This window comes from Amblyraja radiata, chromosome 19, assembly GCF_010909765.2.
Source record: "Amblyraja radiata isolate CabotCenter1 chromosome 19, sAmbRad1.1.pri, whole genome shotgun sequence".
Lineage (NCBI taxonomy): Eukaryota > Metazoa > Chordata > Chondrichthyes > Rajiformes > Rajidae > Amblyraja > Amblyraja radiata.
The window spans coordinates 6,775,686-6,803,131 of NC_045974.1; the positions used below are offsets into that span (position 1 = coordinate 6,775,686).

The 27,446-nt window shown below is 44.3% G+C and overlaps 2 protein-coding genes across 5 annotated transcripts in view; both read right to left on the reverse strand.

Annotated features, from left to right (window-relative positions):
* The window catches only part of dnm1l (dynamin 1 like), a 35,430-nt gene extending 17,520 nt beyond the window's left edge, over nucleotides 1-17,910 (reverse strand). For 2 of the 4 annotated variants that reach the window (XM_033037560.1, XM_033037558.1), the window contains exons 1-7: nucleotides 17,579-17,867; nucleotides 12,003-12,150; nucleotides 9,351-9,389; nucleotides 6,329-6,375; nucleotides 4,990-5,061; nucleotides 911-997; nucleotides 493-655 (exon numbers count right to left, since the gene is read on the reverse strand). In XM_033037560.1, the coding sequence (XP_032893451.1) occupies nucleotides 493-655; nucleotides 911-997; nucleotides 4,990-5,061; nucleotides 6,329-6,375; nucleotides 9,351-9,389; nucleotides 12,003-12,150; nucleotides 17,579-17,680 (658 nt within the window). In that variant the 5' untranslated portion in view covers nucleotides 17,681-17,867. Of the gene's footprint in view, nucleotides 1-492; nucleotides 656-910; nucleotides 998-4,989; nucleotides 5,062-6,328; nucleotides 6,376-9,350; nucleotides 9,390-12,002; nucleotides 12,151-17,578 lie in introns of all 4 variants that reach the window. The other 2 variants (XM_033037559.1, XM_033037561.1) reach the window with 2 other exon arrangements.
* Nucleotides 17,911-19,109: 1,199 nt separating this feature from the next.
* yars2 (tyrosyl-tRNA synthetase 2) lies at nucleotides 19,110-26,170 on the reverse strand. Its single transcript, XM_033037562.1, has 5 exons — nucleotides 25,372-26,170; nucleotides 23,288-23,455; nucleotides 22,473-22,628; nucleotides 21,098-21,268; nucleotides 19,110-19,788 (listed from the first exon to the last, which is right to left on the reverse strand). The coding sequence occupies exons 1-5, from the start codon at nucleotides 26,157-26,159 to the stop codon at nucleotides 19,623-19,625; spliced, it is 1,449 nt and encodes a 482-aa protein (XP_032893453.1). The 5' UTR covers nucleotides 26,160-26,170; the 3' UTR covers nucleotides 19,110-19,622.
* Nucleotides 26,171-27,446: the final 1,276 nt, after the last annotated feature.

Consider the following 27,446-nt stretch of genomic DNA (forward strand, 5'->3'; position numbering starts at 1 on the left):
TTCTATATTATTATTCAAATTCAATTTGTGACCACCATCCACTGAAGGGAAGCCGAGAAATGATTGCCAATGGAGCTGCAAATGTGAACTTGGATGGTGCCGCAGCCTATACAATGTATATCTGTAGCTACTGTAGTTCATCACTAGTGGGAGAGTCTAGAACTAGAGGTCATAGCCTCAGACTTAAAGGACGTTCTTTTAGGAAGGAGATGAGGAGGAATTTCTTTAGTCAGAGGGTGGTGAATCTGTGGAATTCTTTGCCACAGAAGGCTGTGGAGGCCAAGTCGGTGGATATATGTAAGGCAGAGATAGATAGATTCTTGATTAGTACGGGTGTCAGAGGTTATGGGGACAAGGCAGGAGAATGGGGTTAGGAGGGAGAGATAGATCAGCCATGATTGAATGACGGAGTAGACTTGATGGGCCGAATGGCCTAATTCTGCTCCTATCACTTCTGATCTTATGGCCAGGTAATCTCCTTCACTATCTTACCTTCTGGATCAGCCTCTCGGGCAATTTTAAGCGACTCTGACGTTGCCATGTCGGTGTTGGCAGCAGTGACGGACAAGATGATTGAGTTTGGGTTGCCGATGTAGCGCAGGATGAGATCTTTTATCTGCAGTTCAATATCTCGAGGCTGGTCGCCCACAGGCACCTAAAAATATTGCACTATGAATATCAGGGACATTGCTACAAATCTACATCCTACCAACAACAGGAGAGCGGTCCTGAGCCACTATCTACCTTATTGGAGACCCATGGCCAGCTACGATCGGACTTTACTGCCTTTATCTTGCACTAAACGTTATTCTTTCCGCCGACTAGCACGCAACAAATTCACTGATTTAGAAACAGAAAAGTTCAAGAGCTCTGAATGACAACATATAAAGAGGCATTTTGATGTACTTACCTTTGTCACTCCAGGTAGGTCAACAAGTGTAAGGTTAACAACATGTGGTGAGAAGATCCGGAGATGAATTGGTTCATCACTAATCCCCTGTCAAAGGTAAATAATATGAATTAGTTTAGTTTAATGATAGAGCACGGAAACAGGCCCGCCGACCACCATTCTATGTTATTCCACTTTCACATCCACTCCCCACATACTAGGGGCAATTTACAGAAACTAATCAACCTACAAACCCGCACGTCTTTGGGATGTGGGAGGAAACCGGAGCACCTGGAGAAAACTCACGCCATCACTGAGAGACCTTGCAAACTCCGCACCTAAATTTAAATTTCTTTATTTATATAGCACATTTTTAGTCAACTTGCATTGACCCCAAAGTGCTTCACATAATTACATCCACACACACAGGCAAAGGTGGGTGAAGTGTCTTGCCCAAGGACACACACAGGCTGGTCGCCCACAGGCACCTAAAAATATTGCACTATGAATATCAGGGACATTGCTACAAATGATGGGTAGCATCATTTCGTTCCTTCTTAAACACCTACAGCATGGAAGGTCAGGATGGACCCCGGGTCTCTGGCGCTGAGAGGCAGCAGCTCTACCAGCTGTGTCACTGTGCCTCCCTGAACAAATGCATTATATTAGATGGTAGACAAAAGTGCTGGAGAAACTCAGCGGGTACAGCAGCAATCTATGGAGCAAGGGAAATAGGCAACGTTTCGGGCCGAAAAGTCTGAAGAAGGGTTTCGGCCCGAATCGTTGCCTATTTCCCTCGCTCCATAGATGCTACTGCACCCGCTGAGTTTCTCCAGCATTTTTGTCTACCTTCGATTTTCCAGCATCTGCAGTTCCTTCTTAAACATTATATTAGATAATGGATTTGGAAATTTCACACCAGTATTAAATGTTAAATACATGTATAGGAGGATATTTTTTGTCATTCATGCAACAGTTGAATTGCATTTGACTTAATGAACATGCTGACCGTGTCTCCGTGGGTCATATATACTGGCTTGCCTGTGCAAGGCCAAACCCATCGACCTTGACACCCAGAATCTGGCAGCACTCTGCTGCCTCTGGTGGTGCCCTGAGGAAACTCTGCTCCACAAACCAACTGAGAGCACTGGCACTCAAACACAGGAACACTTACAACCTTCCAAATTGAAACTATATTAAATGTAACTATATTTTTAGAACGTTAACTAAATCAAATATTTTATAACAAAAGGGTAAGTTTCACCTCTCTTTAAAAATCAAGAGCTAAAACTGCAAAGGGTTGAAGTCGTAAATAAAAACAGAAATTGAAGGAAATATTCAGCAGTTCAGCAGCATATGTGGAAAGAAAAACAGTACACACTGAACAGCATCAGTGGTGGAAATGTGATTGAAGAGGATTCCTTGGGATAGGACTCTCTTGCATTCGGAAGAGAATGGGCTAATTAGGGACAGTCAGCATGACTTTGTCTGTAGGTCATGTCTTACAAATTCGATTGAGTATTTTGAGGAGATGACAAAGATGATTGCTGAAGGTGGGGCAGAGGATGTTATTTAAATGGACTGGTCATTTGTCCTACCCCAATTTAATACTCCCCCGCTCCCCCCACACGGGCCAGACTGAATCACCTGTCACAAGGCTAGGCTTCCTCCCCAGTACACGATGAAGTATGGTTCCTCCTCTCCTTGGACTACCCTCGCACTGTTTCAAGAAACCCTAAAGCCACCTACTACGACAACCCTGTTGCTTTTATATGTTTCCACAATCTGTCCACACATCATTATCTTTCACTGGCTATTGGGTGGCCTTTAGTAAAATGCCATCAGTGTGATTGCACCATTCTTATTTTTGAGCTTCAGTGTAGCCTCTCTGAGTGTAGCAGTGACATTTTGGATGATCAGCCATGATCATATTGAATGGTGGTGCAGGCTCGAAGGGCCAAATGGCCTACTCCTGCACCTATTTTCCATGTTTCTATTCTCTCCGATTGGTAATACAACTTCTTGTTTTATCTCCCTCTCTATTTCCCAATTTCCCTCCTGGGATAAATAAAGTTCTATCATATGGTATAATAATAATAATAATAATAAATTTTATTTATGGGCGCCTTTCAAGAGTCTCAAGGACACCTTACAAAAATTGAGCATGTAGAGGAAAAACATGTAAGGGGAATGAAATAAATAGTAGAGACATGACTAGTACACAAAGTAAAGACAGAATTCAATACAAAACACAGTATGAGGCAATTAATGCACAGATGAAAAGGGACGGGGACGTGGGGCTAAGGATAGGCAGAGGTGAAGAGATGGGTCTTGAGGCGGGACTGGAAGATGGTGAGGGACACGGAATTGCGGATCAGTTGGGGGAGGGAGTTTCAGAGCCTGGGAGCTGCCCTGGAGATGGCTCTGTCCCCAAAACTGCGGAGGTTGGACTTGTGGATGGAGAGGAGACCGGCTGATGTGGATCTGAGGGACCGTGAGGGTTGGTAGGGGGAGAGGAGGTCAGTGAGATATGGGGGGGCCAGATGGTGGAGGGCTTTGTAGGTGAGGACCAGGATTTTGTAGGTGATCCGGTGGGAGATGGGAAGTCAGTGAAGTTTTTTGAGGACTGGAGTGATGTGATGCCAGGATTTGGTGTGGGTGATGAATCGGGCGGCTGCGTTCTGGACCAGTTGGAGTCGGTTGATGTAGGTGGAGCTGATGCCAAGGAGAAGTGAGTTGCAATAGTCCAGTCGGGAGGAGATGAAGGCATGGATGAGTCTTTCAGCAGCAGGCGGTGTGAGAGAGGGTCTGAGTTTGGCGATGTTGCGGAGATGAAAGGAGGTTTTAATAACATGGCGGATGTGAGGCTCAAGGGAGAGGGTGGAATCAAAGATCACACCAAGGTTGCGGGCCTGGGGAGATGGGGAGACAGTGGTGCCGTCGATGGTGAGAGTGGGGTTATTGATTTTGCTGAGTGTGGCTTTGGAGCCTATGAGGAGGAATTCTGTCTTATCGCTGTTGAGTTTGAGGAAATTATGTTGCATCCAGGTTTTTATAGCTGACAAACAGGAGTTGATATGGGAGAGGGGGGGGTTGTGGGGGGATTTGGTGCCAAGGTAAATCTGGGTGTCATCAGCGTAACAGTGGAAGTCCAGATTGAAGTGGCGGAGTATCTGACCAAGGGGGAGGATGTAGATGATGAAGAGGAGGGGGCCGAGTACGGAGCCTTGGGGAACGCCTTGAGTGACTGCGGCTGTAGCAGAGGTGTGGTTGTGGAGAGAGATGAAGTGGGATTTGTTGGAAAGGTAGGAACGGAGCCAGCTGAGTGCAGAGCCTTCAATGCCGAGGTCTTTGAGTCTGGTGAGCAGGATGTTGTGGTTCACTGTATCGAAGGCTGCGCTCAGGTCGAGGAGGATGAGGATGTTGAGGGAACCAGTGTCAGCAGAGGTGAGGAGGTCGTTGAGGACTTTGAGTAGAGCAGTTTCTGTGCTATGGAGGGGGCGAAAGCCAGATTGGAGGGGTTCAAGTAGGTTATACGCAAGGAGGTGTAAATGAAGTTGCGACGCAACGATACGCTCCAGGGTTTTTGAAAGAAAGGGGAGGTTTGAGATTGGGCGGTAGTTAATGAGAGAGGAGGGATCAAGACCAGGTTTCTTTAAGATTGGTGTGACAGCAGCAGTTTTGAAAGCGGAGGGGACAATTCCTTGGGACAATGAGGAGTTGAAGAGATTAGTGAGGTAGGGGCAGAGAACGGTATCACATCAGTAGCAACGAAAGCCTGGAACATCGAGCTGCCAGTCATGTCCCTATTGCAACAAGCTCTCTGTAATGGCCACAACATCATAGTTCCATACTTCTCCATATACGTGGAATCAGGACAAGTGGTGGGCCATTTGGGACAGAGATGTCTTCCATCAGAATTGTGAATCCAAATACTCCAGAGGTTCTGGATGATCAGTTACTGATCATATTCCAGATCGACTGATTTCTGCAAAGGAATCATGGAACGATGCCGCAGGAATAAAGTGAGGTTGATATTGAGATCCAGCAATGATTTAGAATAGTAGAGTATTCATGACTTTTTATGGTCTTAAACCTACCTTATTGGCACCAGAAACTCTTTCCGTCTCATTTTCTATTTCTTGTCTAATTTCACCAAATTCTGTGTAGATCTGAAAGGGACAGCAAATGAAATAATATTTTAGACATTGGCAAAGTATGGTTGAACCCAACTCTTCCTAGGAAGACAGAAGGCAACAACATTTTATAAAAAAAGCAGTGTGATTTCAGTTCAATTAGAATGATTTTGAGGAAGGACATTCTTGCTATTGCGGGAGGTTCACAAGGTTAATTTCCGGGATGGCGGGATGGCCGTATAACGAAAGAATGGAGCGACTGGGCTTGTATTCACTGGAATTTAGAAGGATGAGAGGATATCTTATAGAAACATACAAAATTATTAAGGGATTGGACACGCTAGATGCAGGAAACATGTTGGGGGAGTCCAGAACCAGGGGCTACAGTTTAAGAATAAGGGGTAGGCCATTTAGAACAGAGATGAGGAAACACTTTTTCACACAAAAGAGTTGGGAATTTGTGGAATTCTCTACCACAGAAGGCGGTGGAGGCCGATTCACTGGATGCATGCAAAAGAGAGTTAGATAGAGCTCTTAGGGCTAGCGAAATCAAGGGATATGGGTAGAAGGCAGGACGATGGTTGTGGATGATCAGCCATGATCACTATTGAATGGCGGTGCTGGCTCGAAGGGACAAATGGCCTACTCCTGCACCCATTGTCTATGTATCTATGTATTTTGGAAAGCAAGGATAGTGCAGTTTCTCCACATGGTTAGAGCCAAAGGAAGACCCACAGCCCATCAATATGTGGTGTGAAGTTAGCCATCCCTGTCAGCAAATTCTATGTCACATCGGTAACACGCTCCATCACAGATCACTGCGATTGCTCTCGGCACCCCTGGACAATGGAAGGAGGGAGTGTGTGTGATAAACCAGAGCCCCTTCCTCTAATCATTGTATAATACTCGTGGCCGTTAGCATGCCTAGTGGACATCTGTGTTGATGGTCCATGGGTCTTGTACCCCATTATTATTCAATGATCCTTACTGGGAAACAGTCTCATGTGGATAACAGCTGTTTCAACTTTAGGTGTAATATATCCTCCATCACACACTCGCCAAATTCTTCGACAGCCTCTCATCTAGGAGTATAGATTAATACAGGCAAAGAGGAGCTAATTCAGTAAAAGGGGAAAATAAGGATAATGGGTGTCCAGTTAAGATGGAAAATTGATGATTTAATCTGGCTGTATTGAATTGTGAGTCACAACTATTTCTTAAGCCCTCTTAATTTTGGGTGAACATATACATACCGTAAGCTTGTACAATAAAAAAAAATAATAAGCAAAAAAAAAACCAATACCTTATTTTTCGTGTGAAGAAATTTGCCCCATTCTTCTGCATCAATTCCTATAAACAAGGTTACATGTATTAGAGATATGATTGTTAGATAAACATCTAAATTAAGACAACCAACAAATGAATAAAGGTGTGAATTATAACAAGAATAAAAGAAAAAACTAACCAAGGTTAAGTTATATGAGCAGAACTAAATTTTCATGCAGTGACTATGACTGAATAAGAGACTACACTTAAATGGCAACTTAAAAATACCACCTTTCTCCGAGATTAAAAAAAAATTAAGCAAACTAATCAGCTTTTGATGAGTTACGTTCTAACCCACATTAGGAGATATGGCCATTTGTCACATGTCAACCATCAGTCCATTTCCCGCCCAGTCTGTCAACACTGCACAACACCAACTTCATAGAATTTGACTAAATCAAATAAGTGGTGTTAAATGAATCAGCAGCTGTTATCTTCCAGTATTGGATGACTGCACTCCACTCTCTCTTCATCCAGTTGCGTAAGAAATGAAAGGCAACTTTCATAGAACGGTACAGCACGGGAACGGGTCCTTTGTCCCACATTTACCAAGCAGGCTGGGAGTTCATCCGTGAATATTTTCCTGTTCACCTGTGAATCTTTTCCAAGATAAATTCGGAATAGAGCATCTGTTTTATTGGGATACTGGTGCCGAGCCTGAGAACCCTGTACCTTGTCCAATAAAGTTGTATAAATGTGGCCAGCAAGATGCTGGCCTGGGAGAAGACATTGATATTGGCTTGCGTATCATGCCAGTGTGTGTGTGTAGGGTTATGCAAAATCACTGCTGAATTGCCTGAGTAGGGGATCCATGTCCCACAAGCATTCAAGAGGGGAAGGATCACTCATCTAGTAGACAGGTAGTTGATATAACGCAGAAGTGAGTGCGCAGTTGGAATTGCACAATGTTATAAATGAATGTCGCATCAGACCAGACTGCAATGCTTTTGTAAACCACAACAAGTGAGCTTCCCATGGAATGCATAAACTTTTAACCAAAAGTAGACCTTGGTGTTGGTCTACCATGAGATCCTGTAGACTTGGCTTAAACTACCAAGCATGACAGATGATCTCATTGAAATAAAGGGGGTTTACAGGGTAAATTATGGTGTCTTGAGCTAAGACAAATAGGTTGGCCATTTATGATGTACAAGGGGAAATTACTGAGTTTAGTCAGGCTGAGGAAATCAAGGATACTGGGTTCATATCGGAAGGTGAGGTTTAGATATGAGGTTAGCCAAAATATTAAGAAATACCAGAGCCTACCTGAAATTTTAACATATTAGTCATAGTCATACAGCATGAAAACAGGCCCTACCTGTTTGGCCCATATCCCTTTAAACCTATCCTATCCATGTACCCGTCTATAGACACAAAATGCTGGAGTAACTCAGCGGGACAGGCAGCATCTCTGGAGAGAAGGAATAGGTGACGTTTCGGATCAAGACCCTTCATCAGACATGACTGTGTCTATCTTTAGATTAAACCACCATCTGCAGTTGCTTCCTACACATGTACCTGTCTACGTTTCTTAAATGTTATGATAGTCCCTGCCTCAACTAACTCCTCCAGCAACTCGTTCCATACACCCACTACCCTTTGTGTAAAAAAAGTTGTCCCTCGGTTCCTATTAAATCTTCCCCCCCCCTTCCCTTAAACCCATGTCCTTTGCTTCTTGATTCCCCTATTCTTGGTTAAAGACTCTGTGCATTTGCCCTATCTATTCCTCTCATGGTCTTATACACCTCTATAAGATCACCCCTTATCCTCCTGCGCACCAAGGCTTAAAGTCCTAGTCTGCTCTACCTCTCCCGATAGTTTAGGCCCTCATGTCCTGGCAAGGTCCTTGTAAATCTTTACTGCACCTTTTCCAGTTTAACAACATCTTCCCTATAACAGGGTGACCAAAACTGAACACAATACTCCAAGTGTGGCACCACCAATGTCTTGCCCAGTTGTAACATGACCTCCCAATTTCTATTCTCAGGCCACACTATCCAACAATTAGATCAAACAGATGAGCTAGTAACAGTAATCATTAGAAAAATAGCAAAATAGGTGCAGGAGTATGCCATTCAGGCCTTCGAGCCAGCACCTTGATTCCCTTAGCACTAAGAGCTAAATCTAACTCCCTCTTGAAAACATCCAGTGAATTGGCCTCCACTGCCTTCTGTGGCAGAGAATTCCACAGATTCACAACTCTCTGGGTGAAAACGTTTTTTCCAGAGGGCATTGGAGGGCATCTCTCAATGATTCCAGGAGGAGGGTCAGATATCACCATTCGTCAGCACCCACGTGAGACCAAAGAACATCAACATGGATTACTCCAGTTGGCCAAAATCACCCAAAAAAGGAGTCAGTTTCATTGTTCAAAAAATTCTCTCTTCGCTGACTAGAATTTAAAGAAAACAATAGTTTGTAAATTTCCTGAGACAAACACACACACAATCTAATATTACCAAGAAATATCAAAGCAACTACAAACTAATAATGCAGCCAGACTTGGTTTTGCAAGCAGCTAACCTTCATCTTGACAGAAACTTCAAAAAACCTAGTGCAGATCACTTAAAGATCAGAAACACTAATCTTTGAAAAACAAACTGCATGTGCTTGCCCGTAATGACCTGAATACAAACTGCAAGTGGGAGCGCGACTGCCAGATTTTTAAAGTTTAAAAAGTCAATAACTTTTAAAATATAACATCAATCTGAACGAAACTACACACTGCAGGACAATGGTGAGTAAGGTGGGCTGAAAATTGTAGCGCTATTGTGTACCGTTTTGTCTGTATTTCGGGAACAAGCAAACAAACAAGATGAGAGTTTTATTAATAGATAGAAGATAGATTCAAACCAGCACAGAAACCCGCAGGCAAACCTCTGTGCAAGGCAAAAGTACAACAGTTATCCATTGGCAGTGTATAACTAAGCAATGATCAATAGCCATGCAGCGCCACCCAGCCATGATACACTGACAGGAAAACAAAAGAAAGCGGGAACCTTTGTAAGGCTGGCCATAATTTTTCCACGCAGCTGTTTCTGTAGTTAGAGAAATAGCAGAAGGGTTAAGAGGTTCAGTTGAGAAGATACAGCTCACAAAATATCTTTTCTCTCATGCAGACTGAAAGATAATACAACAGATCCTGCTCTCAGATTACCTGAAGGAGTGAAATTAGGCTCATGCAGCAAAAATATTATTTTTAAGATACAGTACATATCATTTAAGAATGCTAGAAATTTGAAAATTCAAGAATAGGATTAGAACAATCAACAAAATATTTAGTTTGCAAATCATTGAGAATTTATTCAGAGTTCACCATGACTTAGCCAGGCACAGTAACATTTGACAATCGACACTGGATTGTGGGGGATGCTGGGCAGAGGTGATGAATAATGGACACAAATGTAATTGGAAAGGTAAGGGGGCTGAGAAGAACTATTGGATAATGCAATGTGCAAAGATAGAGAGAGGCTGAGCAGGAGTGGTGGGAATGCAAGGCCGTGAGTAAGAAAGTAGTTGAAGCAAGGGGTAGAGATATAAAATGATGAGAGAGAACTGGAACTGAGAGGACTGAGGATTTTGTGGAGGGTCTGAAAAAGGAGTTTAACATATCGAGTGCAGTGGAAGGAGTATGAAATGCAAGATTATTCACTTTGGTGTGAAATTGAATACATTGGATAAACTATTTCACATTGGCATTCAGATGGATTTGAGAGTCCTTGTGCAAAAAGCAATGTTAACACATAGGTTACAAAAAAATCAGAAAGTATATATTACATCAGTCTTAATTACACAAGGGTTGAACAAGGAGTTTTTCGACAACTATATCTGACTTTCCCATATTGGGCTTTCTGCCATTGTCCTCCTCCGCTGTCAGGGTGAGGCCACACGCAAACTGGAAGAACAGCCCATATTCTGCTTGGGTAGCCTACACCCAATAGCATGAATATTGAATTCACCAATTCTAAGTACATCCCCTCACCCACCTACACTTCTCAACCTCAACCTCCCCCCCCCCCCCCTTCTCCCACCAGTTGTTCTGTTTCCTTCCTGATTCCTGGGATGCCAGGACTTTCATATGAAGAAAGACTGGATAGACTTGGCTTGTACTCGCTAGAATTTAGAAGATTGAGGGGGGATCTTATAGAAACTTACAAAATTCTTAAGGGGTTGGACAGGCTAGATGCAGGAAGATTGTTCCCGATGTTGGGGAAGTCCAGAACAAGGGGTCACAGTTTAAGGATAAGGGGGAAATCTTTTAGGACCGAGATGAGAAAAACATTTTTCATACAGAGAGTGGTGAATCTCTGGAATTCTGTGCCACAGAAGGTGGTTGTTCATTGGCTATATTTAAGAGGGAGTTAGATGTAGCCCTTGTGGCAAAAGGGATCAGGGGGTATGGAGAGAAGGCAGGTACAGGATACTGAGTTGGATGATCAGCCATGATCATATTGAATGGCGGTGCAGGCTCGAAGGTCCGAATGGCCTACTCCTGCACCTATTGTCTATGTTTCTATGTTTCCTCCTTCTGCTCGTCTCCCTTCTTGAACCCGGTACCCCTTTCCCCTTCCACCCATATTCCTGCCCCCATCTTAACATTTCACTACTCCTCTTCTTTCTTTATCTGTCACCCTTTAGCTCCTTCTCACTACCAATATTTGCCACATCTGCCCCACACCACTCGCCCACTGTATCCACCTTTCACTTGCCGGACTTTTTCCCGCCCTACCTCTCTTTTCCAGCTTTCTCCCCTCATTCCATCGTTCTGAAGAAGAGGCCCAAACCGAAACGTTGTCTGTACATTTCCGTCCCCAGATGCTGCCTGACCCGCTGAGTTTTCCAGTACTTTGTGTTTTGCTCAAGATTCCACCATCTACGGAGTTTTCTGTCTCCATATATCTGACTTTGATAAGAGCATGCCTGAGGTACTGCGTACACTTTTGTTCATCATACCTAAAGGAGGATATGCACATCTGAGGTTGATCTTTGGAAAAAGTAAAAATTGAGTGGACAAGGTCTACATTTCCTAACATTTGAAACAAATAATGTTTTGAGATGACTTGACCAGATACATGCTGCGAGTCTAATTCTCCCAACTGGGCAATGTAAAACTGGGAACGTAGACTGACTTGTGTTGTCATTTCATAATGCTCATTAAACATATTTCAGAATTTATAAAAAAAGTGAAAGAATTGCAGAAAATAGTAAAAGTCAGCAAGGAAGCCTGGAACGTATTTTCATTACTCTCTCCATTCAGATCCAATCTTAGCCACACTGGACAACTGGACTCAAAGTTACCACATAAGGTTGAGGGACTTTTTGGAAGTCTGGAGTTTATCATTAGACAGAAGATGGACACAGAATGCTGGAGTCAGCGGGACAGGCAGCATCTCTGGAGAGAAGGAATGGGTGAAGTTTCGGGTCGAGACCCTTCTTCAGTCAGAGTGTCAGGGGAGAGGGTAACTAGTGATACGGAGGGGTAAGGTGTGAAAACGACAGATCAAAGCAAGACAACGATCAAGGAAATGTAGAATCATTAGACACATTTGTACAATCCAAGCATTATTATTCTCAGATCATTGCCGTCAAACAAAAGCAAAAGCATCTCTGCAATAACATAAAACGGCACTAAAAAATAAATAAATCCATACCGTCATCATCTCCTGAAGCTTTCCGTAGTTCCTCTGGTGAAATGTTCACCAGCTGCAGAACCAGAGGCCTCCGGGTGACGATGCCTGTACCTCGGGGGAGCAAGTCCCTTCCCACGAGGCTCTCCAACACCGAGCTTTTTCCACTGCTCTGTCAAGTTAGAGAACGGAAATAAATATACTTTACAAATGGTTCTCAGTGGGAGGAGCTTTTTTTTTATACAATTGGACAGCAATGCTGCAATAAACTGTTAAGATTATCTTAAAAAAAACACAATGAATTGAAAAGGTTGAAGAGTTTGCCAAATTGTACTTTAAATATAATAGAAATCTAAATAACTATTACTGCTGTGCAGCATATGATGATCAGGCAGCGGAGAAAGCCTCGAGATGGCTCTGGATCAGGAGAGGAGGTCCATGGGGAGGAGCGAATGCCACCTGAACACGTCGTGGTCTGATCTACCACGGCTGGGTCGCCTGGGTGAGGGTGCCTGATGTTGAAAGACCCGAAACACCCAATGACCCCAGGTTACATCATTGATGATGTGTTCAGGAGCATCAATAGATGTGTTTTTTTTTTAAATCAAAAGGCTCTTATTTCACGTAATATACTTGCCACTGATAAGATCATCTATTTCTACCTCAATATACCAGAAGCCTCAAAAGCTGTAATTAGAGTACAGATCCGCTACAATCTCCCTGAATGGCAGAGCCAGTTGAAATGCTACATGCCCTGATCTGCCTCCCATTGTCTATCAGTTGAACAGACAGATGCTCATTTCAGGTTTCCCCTTTAAACAGTCACACTGCTTTAAGATATAGTTCCACCCATTTCAATACTACTGTAATTGTATTTAATCACCCATTTAAGAGTAGGTTAGTCCACAGTCAGAATACCATGGCCACAATATGCCCCGAGTATGGTAAGAATATAGAGCAAAGTTCAAGGAACATAGAACTGACATATTTGTTACCAGATAAGAAAAAATAATGAATCAATGAACTGAAAATTAGATGATATATAAAAAAACAAAGTGCCAGCAGGTCAGGCAGCATCTCTGGGAGGTTATTTACGGAATGAAGGAAAGCCTAGAGGTTTTCAATCAGAATGTTCACATTTCAGACGGAAATGTTGGAGGAGTGGAGTCTACAATAAATCCTGAAATTGTTAAAAGATTGCATTTTTCTTTAAATTAGGACAATGTGGGGAAATGGGATTGTGAGCTGGGTCTTTGCCCTTGTTCTCCACTACACAATTCTTGTAGCTGAGAATGAGACATCTGTAGCTACGACACAATTTGAAATAGAAATATCCAATCATGTAACTCACGCACCCAGTATTATAAAATGATAAACTTGTAGATGACAACATTACAAGTGGAACAAACATCACAAATATGTAAACCGAGAGAGTAAATAGTGAGATTATAAACTGTGATCTTTTATAATGGATTATGTATTGAAGTCACATTTGCAAACCAGTAGAAATACTATTTAAATTCCAAAACCTTCAAGTAATAATAATTACAAAATTAAAACAGGACAAAGTGTAGCTCTGAAGATGACAACAATGTTGCTACATTATTGTGGCAATTATATAGACATACAAAAACAACATTACTCATCACACATACAATTACAGCGTCTTTCTCAAAAGACCAATATAAACAAAATGATTAATTCAACCATCCTGATACCAACAGAGAAGTCCCTTCCCAAATGCAATGGGATGTTAGCCTATCTTGTTCAACCTTTCTTCAGAAGCCAACCAGATATTTGTTTAGTAAACTAGATATTAGCTTAGTAAACCAGATATTCTAGACATGAGAGATAGGCACAAAATGCTGGGGTAACTCAGCGGGACAAGCAGCATCTCTGGAGAAAAGGAATAGGTGACCCTCCTTCAGTCTCGACCCGAAACCTCACCTGGTCCTTTTTTCCAGAGATGCTGCTTGACCCACCGAGTTATTCCAGCTTTGTTTTTCTTTCCTACATATTCTAGATATTAGTTTAGTAATCCCTCTCTAAACTGCTTCAACATATCAACAACTTTCCAAAAATAAGAGGACCAATATTGTACATGGCATTTCAGATATGATCTCACCAATAGGTTAATTGGCCTCTGTTAAATTGCCCCTAATGTGTCGGCAGTAGAATAACATAGAACTAGTGTTGATAGGTGATCAAAGGTCAGAATGGACTTGGTGGGCCGAATGGCCTGTTCCCATACTGTACCTCAGAACGAAACTAAAAACAATGTACCACTGAAGAACAACCTCCTTACTTTTAAATTTAATGTACCTAGCATAAAGGATAATATTTTGTTTTCCTAATCATTTACTGTATCTGCATCCCAGCCTTTTGCAAATCGTTCTTCAGGGCACACAACTCTTTCTTCATAGGTACACAAAAATGCTGGAGAAACTCAGCGGGTGCAGCAGCATCTATGGAGCGAAGGAAATAGGCGACGTTTCGGGCCGAAACCCTTCTTCAGACTGATGGGGGGTGGGGGGGAGAAGGAATGAAAAAGGGAGGAGGAGGAGCCCGAGGGCCGGGGGATGAGAGGAGACAGCTCGAGGGTTAAGGAAGGGGAGGGGACAGCAAGGGCTAGCAAAACTGGGAGAATTCAACGTTCATGCCATGCGGACGCAAGCAACCCAGGCGGTATATGAGGTGCTGTTCCTCCAATTTCCGGTGTTGCTCACTCTGGCAATGGAGGAGACCCAGGACAGAGAGGTCGGATTGGGAATGGGAGGGGGAGTTGAAGTGCTGAGCCACCGGGAGTTCAGGTAGGTTATTGCGGACTGAGCGGAGATATGCAAGAGCTATCCATTTAGATAAAATTCCCTTTCACTTTTCTTGCCGGAATGGACAGATTCAGATTTTTACAGGATCTCTGCCCACTCACCAATCCAATCTGAGTTGCTGAGTAGTTGCATTATGTCCAGTTTACAACTTACTTTCTCCCCCAATATACTAGCATCTCAAACATGGCACCCCTCTCTGCCCGCACCCCCCAAATAATAAGCAGATGTCACTTCGTGATCATGGCAACGGGGTAAACTTGAAGCTGAATCCCAGAAATGTGCCACCTCACCCTAAGGATACATCATAAGACCATAAGTGATAGGAGTAGAATTAGGCCATTCGGCCTGTCAAGTCTACTCCGCCATCCAATCATGGCCAAACTATTTATCCCTCCTAACACGATTCTCCTGCCTTCTCCCCATAACCCTCTGACATCTCTTCTAAAGAACATTCTCTTGACCACCTCTTAATTGATTGTGTAACAATTCTTTTCTTGAAGCCTATCAAAGCTTAAATCACAATTATTATAGACTGATATCAATTTCCCAGTACACACAACTAAAATCTGAATAGCAGCTAGGTCACTGATAGACTTGACCCACCCAGACCCACCACTGACATCTGTTTCAATGTTCACAATACACACAATGTGCAAATTGGCTGGTTCATGGTGCAAATTGCAGTAGTTTGACAAGGTTACTGCTCCCCCGACATACACTTTAACTCAGAAAAACAATTAAAACATTGCAGAAGTAACATAATTTCCAGTTCTCCCTCTAAATCACACACCATCCAAACTGACTAACCCCATGACTTTAAAAGCCTCTAGTCAATATTCCAATAGCCCAGACCCCATTAACAAGATTCTGGCACCTTCACTTTAAGGATTGTAACAAGACCAATTTGGCAATTAGACATGGCCAATCAAAGTAAATTTGACAGCATTACTCACAGAGAACTAAAAATAAAAAGGCCTCTTCTCCTTTCAATATTTAGAAATGATCATTTTCTCCTGGTACAAGTGCTTCTATCTATTGGTGCAATCCACAGGCAGGGAAATGTCTTCTTTGCATAAAACACGATATATGGTTCAGTTTCCCCCCCCCATCACATTTAATCTCAATTTCTCTACGTGCTCCAAGTCACAATATTGTTCAGATGAACTTTGCCTCCCATCGTGAACTCTACGCCCTTCCCACTGATTGGGAGAACCCGTCTCACCTGCTTACAGCGAATAAAACACGGTGTCTCATTTTGTAGCATGTTCCAAATTGCATATCATTCAAGTTATCAAAATTAGGGTTACTCTTACATTTCTTAGTTCTATATCACCTCAGCCTTTGATGCTTACTGCTGTCTTCAACAATGTTGATTGCTGTAATGCTTCTGGACACCTTCATTCTACATTTCCACAAAATCAACTTGTCAAATGCCCAGCAGCTTGTACGCTAAACATTCAGTCCCATCAAGCACTGTGTCTTCACTTATCTACATTGGCTGCCAACTGACATTAAGAGAGGTCCTCAAAAAGCCACGAGCTTCTGTATCTTTTTCCTCCACTATTTTATCCTCCAACTTTACATCACGTCATCAAAGGGCAGAACCTTTAACCATCTCCACTCTAACATCCCGGTCTCTGAAACCTGGTTCATGTGTGCGTTCAATCCAATTACTTCTTCTGTGGCACTAAGGACCGTGTTTTTTTTGGCAAGAGTCAAGCGTTTGTCATATGTACTGAAGTGGAACAATGAAACTGCGTCAGCACAACAGATTTGTAGAAACAGTAGTCCACAAAAACAAAACAATGTGCACAATGCACTATTATTGGCATTATTGTCTCAGTTAATGTTTATTATATTATCTATGTATTGTATTTACAGGTAGACACAAAATGCTAGAGTAACTCAGCGGGTCAGGCAGCATCTCTGGAGAGAAGGAATGGGTGACGTTTCGGGTTGAGACCCTTCTTCAGTCTGAGTTACTCCAGCATTTTGTGTCTACCTTCGATTTAAACCAGCATCTGCAGTTCTTTCCTCCACATATTTGTATTGACAGGTCGGTTATGCTGCTGCAAGTAAGAATGCCATTGTTCCATTGTTAATACATGTGCCAATCATATTATATAAATAAATGCATATAAATAAATATGACAATTAAACACGTTCTTCCTTCTTCACAGTTCTACTGGTCTTCAAGGTCCCCACCCTCATTGTTCTATACAGAGCTTTGGGAGGTTTTGCACATTATCCAGGCAGGCATTGATGTTGCAGAGCAGGGAGTGAAAGCAGAAGCTTGTACACAAATCAACATAAATGAAGGATGATAAACCTGACATTTAGAATTTGCTGGAAGTACATTGCGGCTGGGAAAGGGCGAGTTAATGGTGTGGACGTGAGGGATGTTCTGCATGCAGTTGGTGTTGGTGTTGGTGTTGGTGTTGGTGTGTGTGTGTGTGTGTGTGGGTGTGGGTGTGGGTGTGGGTGTGGGTGTGTGTGTCTCTGTGTGTGTGTCTCTGTGTGTGTGTCTCTGTGTGTGTGTGTGTGTGTGTGTGTGTGTGTCTCTGTGTGTGTGTGTGTGTGTGTGTGTGTGTGTGTGTGTCTCTGTGTGTGTGTGTGTGTGTGTGTGTGTGTGTGTGTGTGTGTGTGTGTGTGTGTGTCTGTGTGTGTGTGTCTGTGTGTGTGTGTGTGTGTGTGTGTGTGTGTGTGTGTGTGTGTGTGTGTGTGTGTGTGTGTGTGTGTGTGCGCCGCAGCGGCCACTCGGCCCCTCCTTACCTGCGTGCCCACCACCACGATCTGCGGCAGTTGGATGATGTCGGCTCCCACTGTGTTGAACACTTCTTGCAGCTTGTTAATGACCGGGATCAGCGCCTCCATGGCCGCTGTGAGTGGAGGGCAGGACAATAACACACTTCTCCCTTGACCGCCTCTCTTCGTCGACCGACCAGCGGGCTTCAGAGCGCCTCCATTGCTGGGCAGGGGCAGCGGGCAGCGGGAGCGCGGCTCAAGGAGAAGGAGAAGCAGAAGCAGCAGCAGCAAGGCCGGCTGTCGCCACTGCGCGTGCGTGGCCTGCCGGCACCCGGGACCATCTCGCTGTTGCGCCTGCGCGGCATGCTGGCACCGGAGGCCGTCTCGCCACTGCGCGTGCGCCGGCGGGCGGCACCTTGACTGCGCGTGCGCAACTGGGCCATCTTGCCATTGCGCGTGCGCTGCCGGGATATGTGTGTGTGAGAGAGAGCACGGCATGATGGGTGTTCTCATTCAGTGACGCACGGCGACCCCCAGCACGTTGGACTACAACTCCCAGCAGCCCTTTCGAAACCAGGGCATCATTGCTCATGTTAGCAGAGCCCAGTCTGAAGGACACAAGACAAAAAGACAAAAAGTGCTGGAATAACTCAAGAGAATGTGGATAGGCGATGTTTTGGATCAGGACCCTTCAAACTGATTGCTCAAACTGTCTCCCTACTACAAAGATGGGGGCGGGACAAAGCCTGTAAAGTGAAAGGGGAGTAGATTCCCAGATGGATGAAGACCAGAAATGAAAAGACAAAAGGCTGTGAGATCGGCAAGATGCGGATGGAAATATAGAAGATGCACAAAATGTGAAGCTGGAGGAATATATGTGGAAAAGAGAGGGGGGAGATAGTGGGAGAAATGGGTGCGTATTGAGGTGGGGCACTAGGAAGAGAGGGGGAGAGGGTATTTGTTACCTAATTATCTCATTTGGATAATTTAATGTTCATGCCCTTGGGTTGTAAGTTACCCAAGCGGAATACCACGTGCTGTTCGTCAGGTTTGCGTGTGGTGGCACTCTGACAACGGACGGAGCACGGGACAGAATGGTTGATGCAGGACTTTTGAAACTTGGGCACATTTGCCGATGTAAACAAAGCCTATTTGAAGGAGGGACTGGACACAGTGTCATCTGTCCATTTCCTCCCACAGATGCGGAGGAATAACACCTTGTATTCCACTTGGGTAGTTTACAACCAACTATGTAAAAATAGCATTCTCCAATTTTAAGGCCCATCCTTCCCCCTCTCTCTTTCCTGTGCTCCCACCCCCATTCATTATAGTGTGCACATATTATTCTACCCCTTTCCTACCCTCTTCCATCCCTTTGGCTTTACATAATTCTCTTCTTTCCCTACGACATATTTTTGTCTCCTTCTCAGCTCTGGCCTTGTCAGTTTCTTTCAGTGGACTAAACAAGAAATAAAAAGCTCCTGTGAGCCATGGTATCTTTTCCTTTATTTATTTCCTTCCTCAATATTAGTTATTGCTGCATAAAAAATTACAAATGTAAAATTAAAAATCACATATTTTTAATTCATTTCACATTTAATTCTGTACGGAGGTATTCTTGTCAACATTGTGCAAATTTATACAAATAAAACTACAAATGGCCACAGTAGTCGCCTCAATGACCTCTCTCACTTAGTGAGTGTAAAAGTTTATACATAGTACAGTGGCTGGGGGAATACAGATGGCCACAAGTGACCTTGAAAGCTGATGCCATGAATCCAAAAGATTGAGAAGGTTATGTCATTGAATTCTAATTTTAGTTCCTGCTTTCATCCAGTGAACACAATTCTGTCATAGTTATTTTACAACTTGGCTAAGGATTTCACTCACTAACTAATACATAAATCTAATTCTACTACGTAATCCTAACTCAGACACTAGCATAATTCTAATTTAGAACACTGGGATCAAGTTTGTACAGAGCTCTCAGTTCACTCAGTGGCAAAAATGAAAAGCACCAAGTGTTTCACTTTGTATACAACTTTTTAACAAAGAGAACAACCGTTGGCGACTAAGTTACCATGTTGAGCCATTTCACAATATGATAATTTTTCTTTCCGACTCTGAGCAGAGACAGTCCATTTGTGAGAATATGTTGCTTCAAAACCAGCACTTGTTCTGGTTTTGTCACTCGTAAGTTATTAATCCAAATTCCTCCATCTGCGATGATCTGATACCTAGAACAGGAGAAGAAAAATAATTCTCAGCGTGATTTAGATTTTCTACAGGATTGCTCCTTCAGTCAAGGCACTTCTATTTTCAAATTATTGTTCGCAGGGAAAATGGCAACAAAATAACTATATTAAAATGAAAACTACTGCAGTTGAAACTACGTAGAATATTTGGCACCAACATGCTGACCATTCCTATTCAAGTGGATAACATTATAGGGAATTATCTAGCTGAATGGAGACACAAGAAACTGCAGATGCTGGAATCGTGAATAAACACAAAGTACTGTAGGCACACATTGGGCATCATTTGTGGAGAATGGGCAAAGGTCACATGATGGGCCCCGATGTGAAACGTCACCTGTCCATTCCCTCCATAGATGCTGCCTGACCTGCTGAGTTCCACCAGCACTTTATCGTTCACCGTATTTACTCAAGTAGGTTTGCACGGAACATCAGTGAATAACTGGTCCAAAATTAAAACCCAAACCCTAACTGTGTAGCTGAGGCAGGAACAATAGGTTAGTAATATTAAAGTAAGATTCCTATTTGGATTGTTACAGAGCTGTACTGTCAAAATGTATTGTCATATATATTTTATTTCAAACATGTAAAACAAAAAGTTAAAAGCAAAGCAAGATAACAATAAAATGTAATGAACAATAAACCTATACACAACTCATTGAATAATTTCTCATAAACATCACAAATTAAATCTTACATGTTCGAAAAGGAATAAGAGGAAGTACACGTACACTTATTTATTCCTACCCATTCTCATCAATTAATTCACAAACTTTATCATCTACACACACATATATACACACAAATATATACACACACATACACAAACTTATACATACATATATTCATACATAAGCCATATACATATGCCATATACATATACATATACACATATGCACGCACGCAAACACACATATATACAGTTTATAAACAATTATCCAAATTCTATGTACAACGCGAATATCACACTGTGTCAATAAACTAAACCTTAACCGTCATCACAGCCCTTCCTCATTCTTATATCTCTGGAAAATATTTTTTTTTGCACTGAGTAATGTTTGTGCTTTGCTTGATTTCCACATTCAAATCATTCCACAATTTCACCCCACAGATTGAAATACACATGGTCTTCATAGTTGTACGAACACAAAATTGTACTACCAAGGATGGAAAGAATATACAACAAAGTACATCAAGTTACACCGATTTACTGGGATTTACTTTGCCCCAGTGACTCCTGACCACAGGCATTGTCAACTTGATGTGTAACTAAGTTGTGTTGGAAACATACCCTCTGGGGCCATCCGGAACAGCATTGGCTTTCCGGCAGAGATCCAGCACTGTTGTGCCTGGCTCCAGCAGATTCTCCGAAAATGATGCTCCTTTAAACAACTCTTGTAGCTCTTCATCTGACATGGTCTCCAATACATCCACACTGTTATGGTAGAGTGCACTTGTACATCTGAAAGGAAAACATAAAGCTGAACATTAACAGCAGGAAAATTAGAGTAGGGTTTGGTTAGTTTGGATGATACAGAAAATTGATACATTTTTAAGTTTGACAAGCACACATTATTATTACAGTGGTGAGGGCAACAGTGGTGCAGCTGGTATTTCCAATGGATTTGATTTAACCCTCTATGCTGTAACAGCTCCTATACTATCTTAATATCAAACATCTTTTACCCCTCTAAATTCCAGGGAATCTAGCTCCAGTTTGTGTAGCTCTCAATGTAATTTAATCTGACATTCAGGTAGCATTCTGATAAATTCATGTTGCATTCCCTTAAGTACCTTTTGCTTACATCCTTCCCACTTGCCTCCAGTATTGCAGTCTTCATGCACTTTGGACAGATCACCTTCTAGATAGTGTTCAAGAAGGAACTGCAGATGCTGGAAGGTACACAAAAGGAGACAGCAAGGGCTAGCAAAATTGGGAGAATTCACCCAATTTTGAATTCTCCCAATTTTGCTAGCCCTTGCTGTCTTCTCCCCTTCCTTAACCCTCGAGCTGTCTCCTCCCATCCCCCCGCCCTCGGGCTCCTCCTCCTCCCTTTTTCCTTCCTTCTCCCCCCTACCCCCCATCAGTCTGAAGAAGGGTTTCGGCCCGAAATGTCACCTATTTCCTTCGCTCCATAAATGCTGCTGCACCCGCTGAGTTTCTCCAGCATTTGTGTACCTTCTACCTTCTAGATAGTCTTTGCTTCCAGCTTCCATTAATCACCTGTTAATAGGGTCGAGGTATCATTGCAGTAAATTGAAAGATACAGCATGGAAATGGGCACTTCAACCCACCGAGTCCATGCCATTCATCAATCACCCGTTCACGCTAGTTCTATGTTATCCCCACTTCCTCATCCACTCCCTAAAACTGAGGGGCAATTTTTAGAGAGGCCAATTAATCTACAAACCCGCACGTCTTTGGGATGTGGGAGGAAATTGGAGCACCTGGAGGAAACCCACGCAGTCACAGGGACAATGTGCAAACCCCGCATAGACAGCACCCAAGGTCAAGATGGAAACTGGGTTTCTGGTGCTGTGAGGCAGCAGCTCTAACTGCTCCCCTGCTTCCACAGTTGTTCCTCCATCAGTCACTGAGCTTTACCAGCCCAATATAAATAAATTACACTTCACGGGAATCTGATCAACAGATCCTTAATTCTCACCTTTTGGCAGATTCTAATCCTTCCTTTCCATGAACCAATTTGGTTACTTCTGCTGCTAGTCGTTTTTGGGCAATGCGCTTTCCTGGATCAGTTCCATGATTGACCATAATGCTTTCAATCTCCGGAAGTGGGATGAAGGTAAAGAGTTTAAGATATCTAGAGTAAAACAGATTAAAACAAAAAATAGTAACAGATAAGTTGGCTTCACAATAGCAAAATCAAACGTCATTGCTTAATCTAAAATTATTGACATAAAATTACACTTATGTGCCCTGGGAAAACACCCCTATCTGTACACCATCCTCCCCTTAAATTCAGAAGTAATGTTCACATTTGTTGATGTCCACTCAATACAGGGGTAACATCCGTTGCAATTTATATGAATTATTAAGTCATTCAAACAATTATAACACATGACATTGACACTATTTTTCATACTGAAAACAGCAAGGTATGTAAATGGATACAGAGCCCTCCAAGCCATTCTTTTATTGCAAATACTTCTGAAATGAGAAATGGCTTTTTCAACATATATTCTACCACTGATCTTAGGGAATTATGAAACTATAGCAACCTACAAATTATATTTTTAACATACTTTTAAATCAGGGGCGCTCCAGTAATCCAACATGTAGATCGAACTTTGGACTTTTCTTTTCTAAATGACATCAAAATATGGCAATGGTGCAAGAATTTCACTTGTGCAGTGCAAACGTGACAATAAACAGCCAATGAATCTATCCCTGTTCTCCAGAGAAACTCTCAAAGATCTTGTATAGTATACAAGCCCAAAGATTAAGAAATAAATAACTTGCCTTTCTATGTTTGAATCTGGTTGCCTGACAAAATACTGATACAGTTCAAAGGGCGAGGTCTTATTTTTGTTTAACCATACTGCATTTCCTGCAGTTTTTCCCAGTTTATCCCCTGAAGCACTGGTCACAAGCGGTACCATGATGCCGTAGACGTCTTGCCCAGTTACCCTGCAAATTCCGAAGTATATGTTAAGGAACAAAAGTACCAGCAGAAAACAAATCAACATTAATATCAAGACACAAAATGCTGGAGTAACTCAGCGGGTCAGGCAGTATCTCGGGAGAAAATAGGTGACGTTTCGAGACCCTTCATCAGACTGAGAGTCAGGGAGGGGGACACTGGAGATATGGGAAAAGTATAGAACAAAGCAGAGCCTGCATTGTGACTCAGGAAAGGTGGAGCCCTTTTATTGGCTATTATTGGCTGGAGACATGGTGATAACCAAAGATCCTATAGCAAACACTGTTCCCCCGCAACACTGATTACACTGCGAGAGGGATATACAAAGTCGGGTCGGGTATACTGCAATGGCCGACGAATAGGCTGACGTTCCGCTCCGTTGCGTACTACACGTCAGCCCATCGGTTTTAGCAGGACTGCACTATCTTGCTTGCTATAGGATCTTTGGTGATAACGAAGGAATACAAACTGTGAAATTAGCAAGAGGACTAGGGTGGGGGAGAATAAAAGTACAAGCAGAAAGATGAGGAGGAATTTTGTTAGTCACAGGGTGCTGATTCTGTGGAATTCGTTGCCACACGTGGCTGTGAAGACCATGTTTATGGATATATTTAAGGCAGAGATTGACAGATTCTTGATTGTTAGGGTGTCAGGGGCAGACACAACATGCTGGAGTAACTGTTCAAGAAGGAACTGCAGATGCTGGAAAATCGAAGGTACACAAAAATGCTGGAGAAACTCAGCGGGTGCAGCAGCATCTATGGAGCGAAGGAAATAGGTAATATTTCGGGCCGAAACCTTCAGACTGATAGGGGGTGGCGGGGAGAAGGAAGGAAAAAGGAGGAGGAGCCCGAGGGCTGGGTGATGGGAGGAGACAGCCCGAGGGCTGAGGAAGGGGAGGAGACAGCAAGGGCTAACAAAATTGGGAGAATTCAATGTTCATGCCCGCAGGATTCAGACTCCCCAAGCGGAATATGAGGTGCTGTTCCTACAATTTCCGGTGTTGCTCACTCTGGCAATGGAGGAGACCCAGGACAGAGAGGTCGGATTGGGAATGGGAGGGGGAGTTGAAGTGCTGAGCCACCGGGAGGTCAGGTAGGTTCTTGCGGACCGAGCGGAGGTGTTCGGCGAAACGAACACCTCCGCTCAGAGTAACTTACTGTCTCTGACTACATTCTATCTCTGTCCCACCGACTCCCCTGACAATAGTCTGAAGATGGGTCTCGACCCGAAATGTCACCCATTCCTTCTCTCTGTAGATGCTGTCTGTCCCGCTGAGTTACTCCAGCATTTTGTGTCTATCTTCGATCTAAATCCGCATTTGCAGTTCTTTCCTAAACACGGTGACAGGAGTTAAGGGCCTTTCCCACTTAGGCATTTTTTCAGCGACTGTCACAGTTGTAGCAAGTCGCCAAAACCTGGCGTCATTCTGGCAACAACCTACGACAGAAGACAAGCTATGTCAAGCCCACAGTCTTAGAAAAGTTTTGAACATTTCAAAATTCAGCGACGACCAAAAAAACGTTACGACTTCTCACGACCATACAGGTGTCACCCCGCGACCATGTGGCAACAGCCTTGTCGCATGTAGTGGCCGAAAAATTCGCCTAAGTGGTACATGTTTAAGAAAGAACTGCAGATGCTGGAAAAATCGAAGGTAGACAAAAATGCTGGAGAAACTCAGCGGGTGAGGAAGCATCTATGGAGCGAAGGAATAGGCGACGTTTCGGGTCGAGACCCTTCTTCGGACAGGGGCTATATGGGGAGAATGCAGGAGATTGGGTTGGGTGGAAAAATAGATCGGCCATGATTGAATGGTGGAGAAGACTTGGTGTGCAGAATGGCCTAATTCTGCACCTAGAACTTATGAAACGTGACATTTAATAAGAGTGATTTTCCAGACTTGTGAATGAATTCGTATCCAGACGTGATGTTGCCCAGTTGATCCATGCCTCCCAGTTGGATCCTACAATCGTGGTGTAGGTTCAAGTAGTAGAAGTCGTAGGCTTGGAACATCTGGTAGGTGAACTCGGTGAAGCTCATGCCCTCGGGGCTCTTTAGGCGAGCTTGCACACTCTGCCGGCTCAGCATGGTGCCCATGCGGAAATGCCTTCCCACTGTGTCGATGAAGTCCACCAGCCCCTTGCCCTGGTACCAGTCGGAGTTGTCGAGGAGGGTAAGCGGGGCCTGGGGCTGGTCGGCGCCGCAGAAGCAGGCGTGGTGGTTGGCGAACACGGTATGGACGCTGCTCCGCAGGCCGCGGGCATTGTTCCGCACCGCCTCGGCGCTCAGTGACCCCCGCTCGCCGCTGCCGCGGCCGCTCGGGTCGCCCAGGCGGGCGGTGGCGCCGCCCAGCAGCAGCAGGACGCGGTGCCCGGCGCGCTGCAGGTGGATGAGGCCGAGCAGGGCGAGCAGGTGGCCGACGTGCAGGCTGTCGGCGCTGGGGTCGAAGCCGCAGTACACGGTCTGTGGCGCGGACTCGAGCAGCCGCTGCAGGCCGCCGCCGCCCTCGGCCGCCGGGAACACGTCCTGGACGATGCCGCGCTGGTGCAGCTGCGACAGGAGGCCGCCGCCGCCGCTTCTCCAGCGGCTCCCGACTCGCTTGGCCGCCTTCCGCGGCGCCGAGAGGAGGGATCCCGGCGCCCACAGCGACCACCAGAGCGGGGCCGCCCGCACCATGGGCGCCGCCATCTTGCCCGCTGCGCTGTGCGTGGTGACGTCACGGGGCACCGCCATCTTGCCCGCTGCGCTGTGCGTGGTGACGTCACGGAGCACCGCCACCTTGACCGCTGCGCTGTGCGTGGTGACGTCACGGGGCCCCGCCACCTTGACCGCTGCGCTGTGCGTGGTGACGTCACGGAGCACCGCCACCTTGACCGCTGCGCTGTGCGTGGTGACGTCACGGGGCACCGCCAACTTGACCGCTGCGCTGTGCGTGGTGACGTCACGGGGTGCCCTTGTTGCCCTTGTCCACAATGGGTTGGGTTGGACAAGAGAGGGGGTGGATGCAAGGACATGAATGTTGAGAGAATCAAAGATATCTAAACGCACAAATCACCTCTTAGGTCAGAGGGTGGTGAATCTGTGCAACTCATTGCCACAGATGGCTGTGGAGGCCAAGTCAATGGATATTTTTACCTATGGCAGAGATGGATAGATTTGTATTAGTGTGGGTGTTGGGTTATGGGGAGAAGACATGAGAATGGGGTTGAGAGGGAAAGGCAGATCAGCCATGACTGAATGGCGGGGTAGACTTTATCGGCCGAAAGGCCTAATTCTGCTCCTATCCGTAATCTCGGCTTGGACACGCTAGAGGCAGGAAACATGTTGGGGGAGTCCAGAACCAGGGGCCACAGTTTAAGAATAAGGAGTAAGCCATTTAGAACGGAGGCGAGGAAACACTTTTTCTCACAGAGAGTGGTGAGTCTGTGGAATTCTCTGCCTCAGAGGGCGATGGAGGCAGGTTCTCTGGATGCTTTCGAGAGAGAGCTAGATAGGGATCTTAAAAATTGCGTAGTCAGGGGATATGGGGAGAAGGCAGGAACGGGGTACTGATTGTGGATGATCAGCCATGATCACATTGAATGGCGGTGCTGGCTCGAAGGGCCGAATGGCCTACTCCTGCACCTATTGTCTATTGAATGGGAGCAGAATTAGGCCAATACACCCATTGGGTCTGCTTCGCCATTCGATCATGGTTTACCCACATTTCCCTCTCAACCCCATTCTCCTGCCTTCTCCCCGTAACCTTTGACACCCTTACTTATCAAGAACCTGGTTATCTACTTTAACAATACCCAACGTCTTGGCCTCCACTGTTGTCAGTGGCAATGAATACCATAGAATGACCACCCTCTGGCTAAAGAAATTCTTCCTCATCTCCATTCTATAGATACGTCCTTTTATTCTGAGGCTGTGCCCGCTGGTCCGAGATTCCTCCACTACTGGAAAGATTCTCTATATCCACTCTCTTTAGGC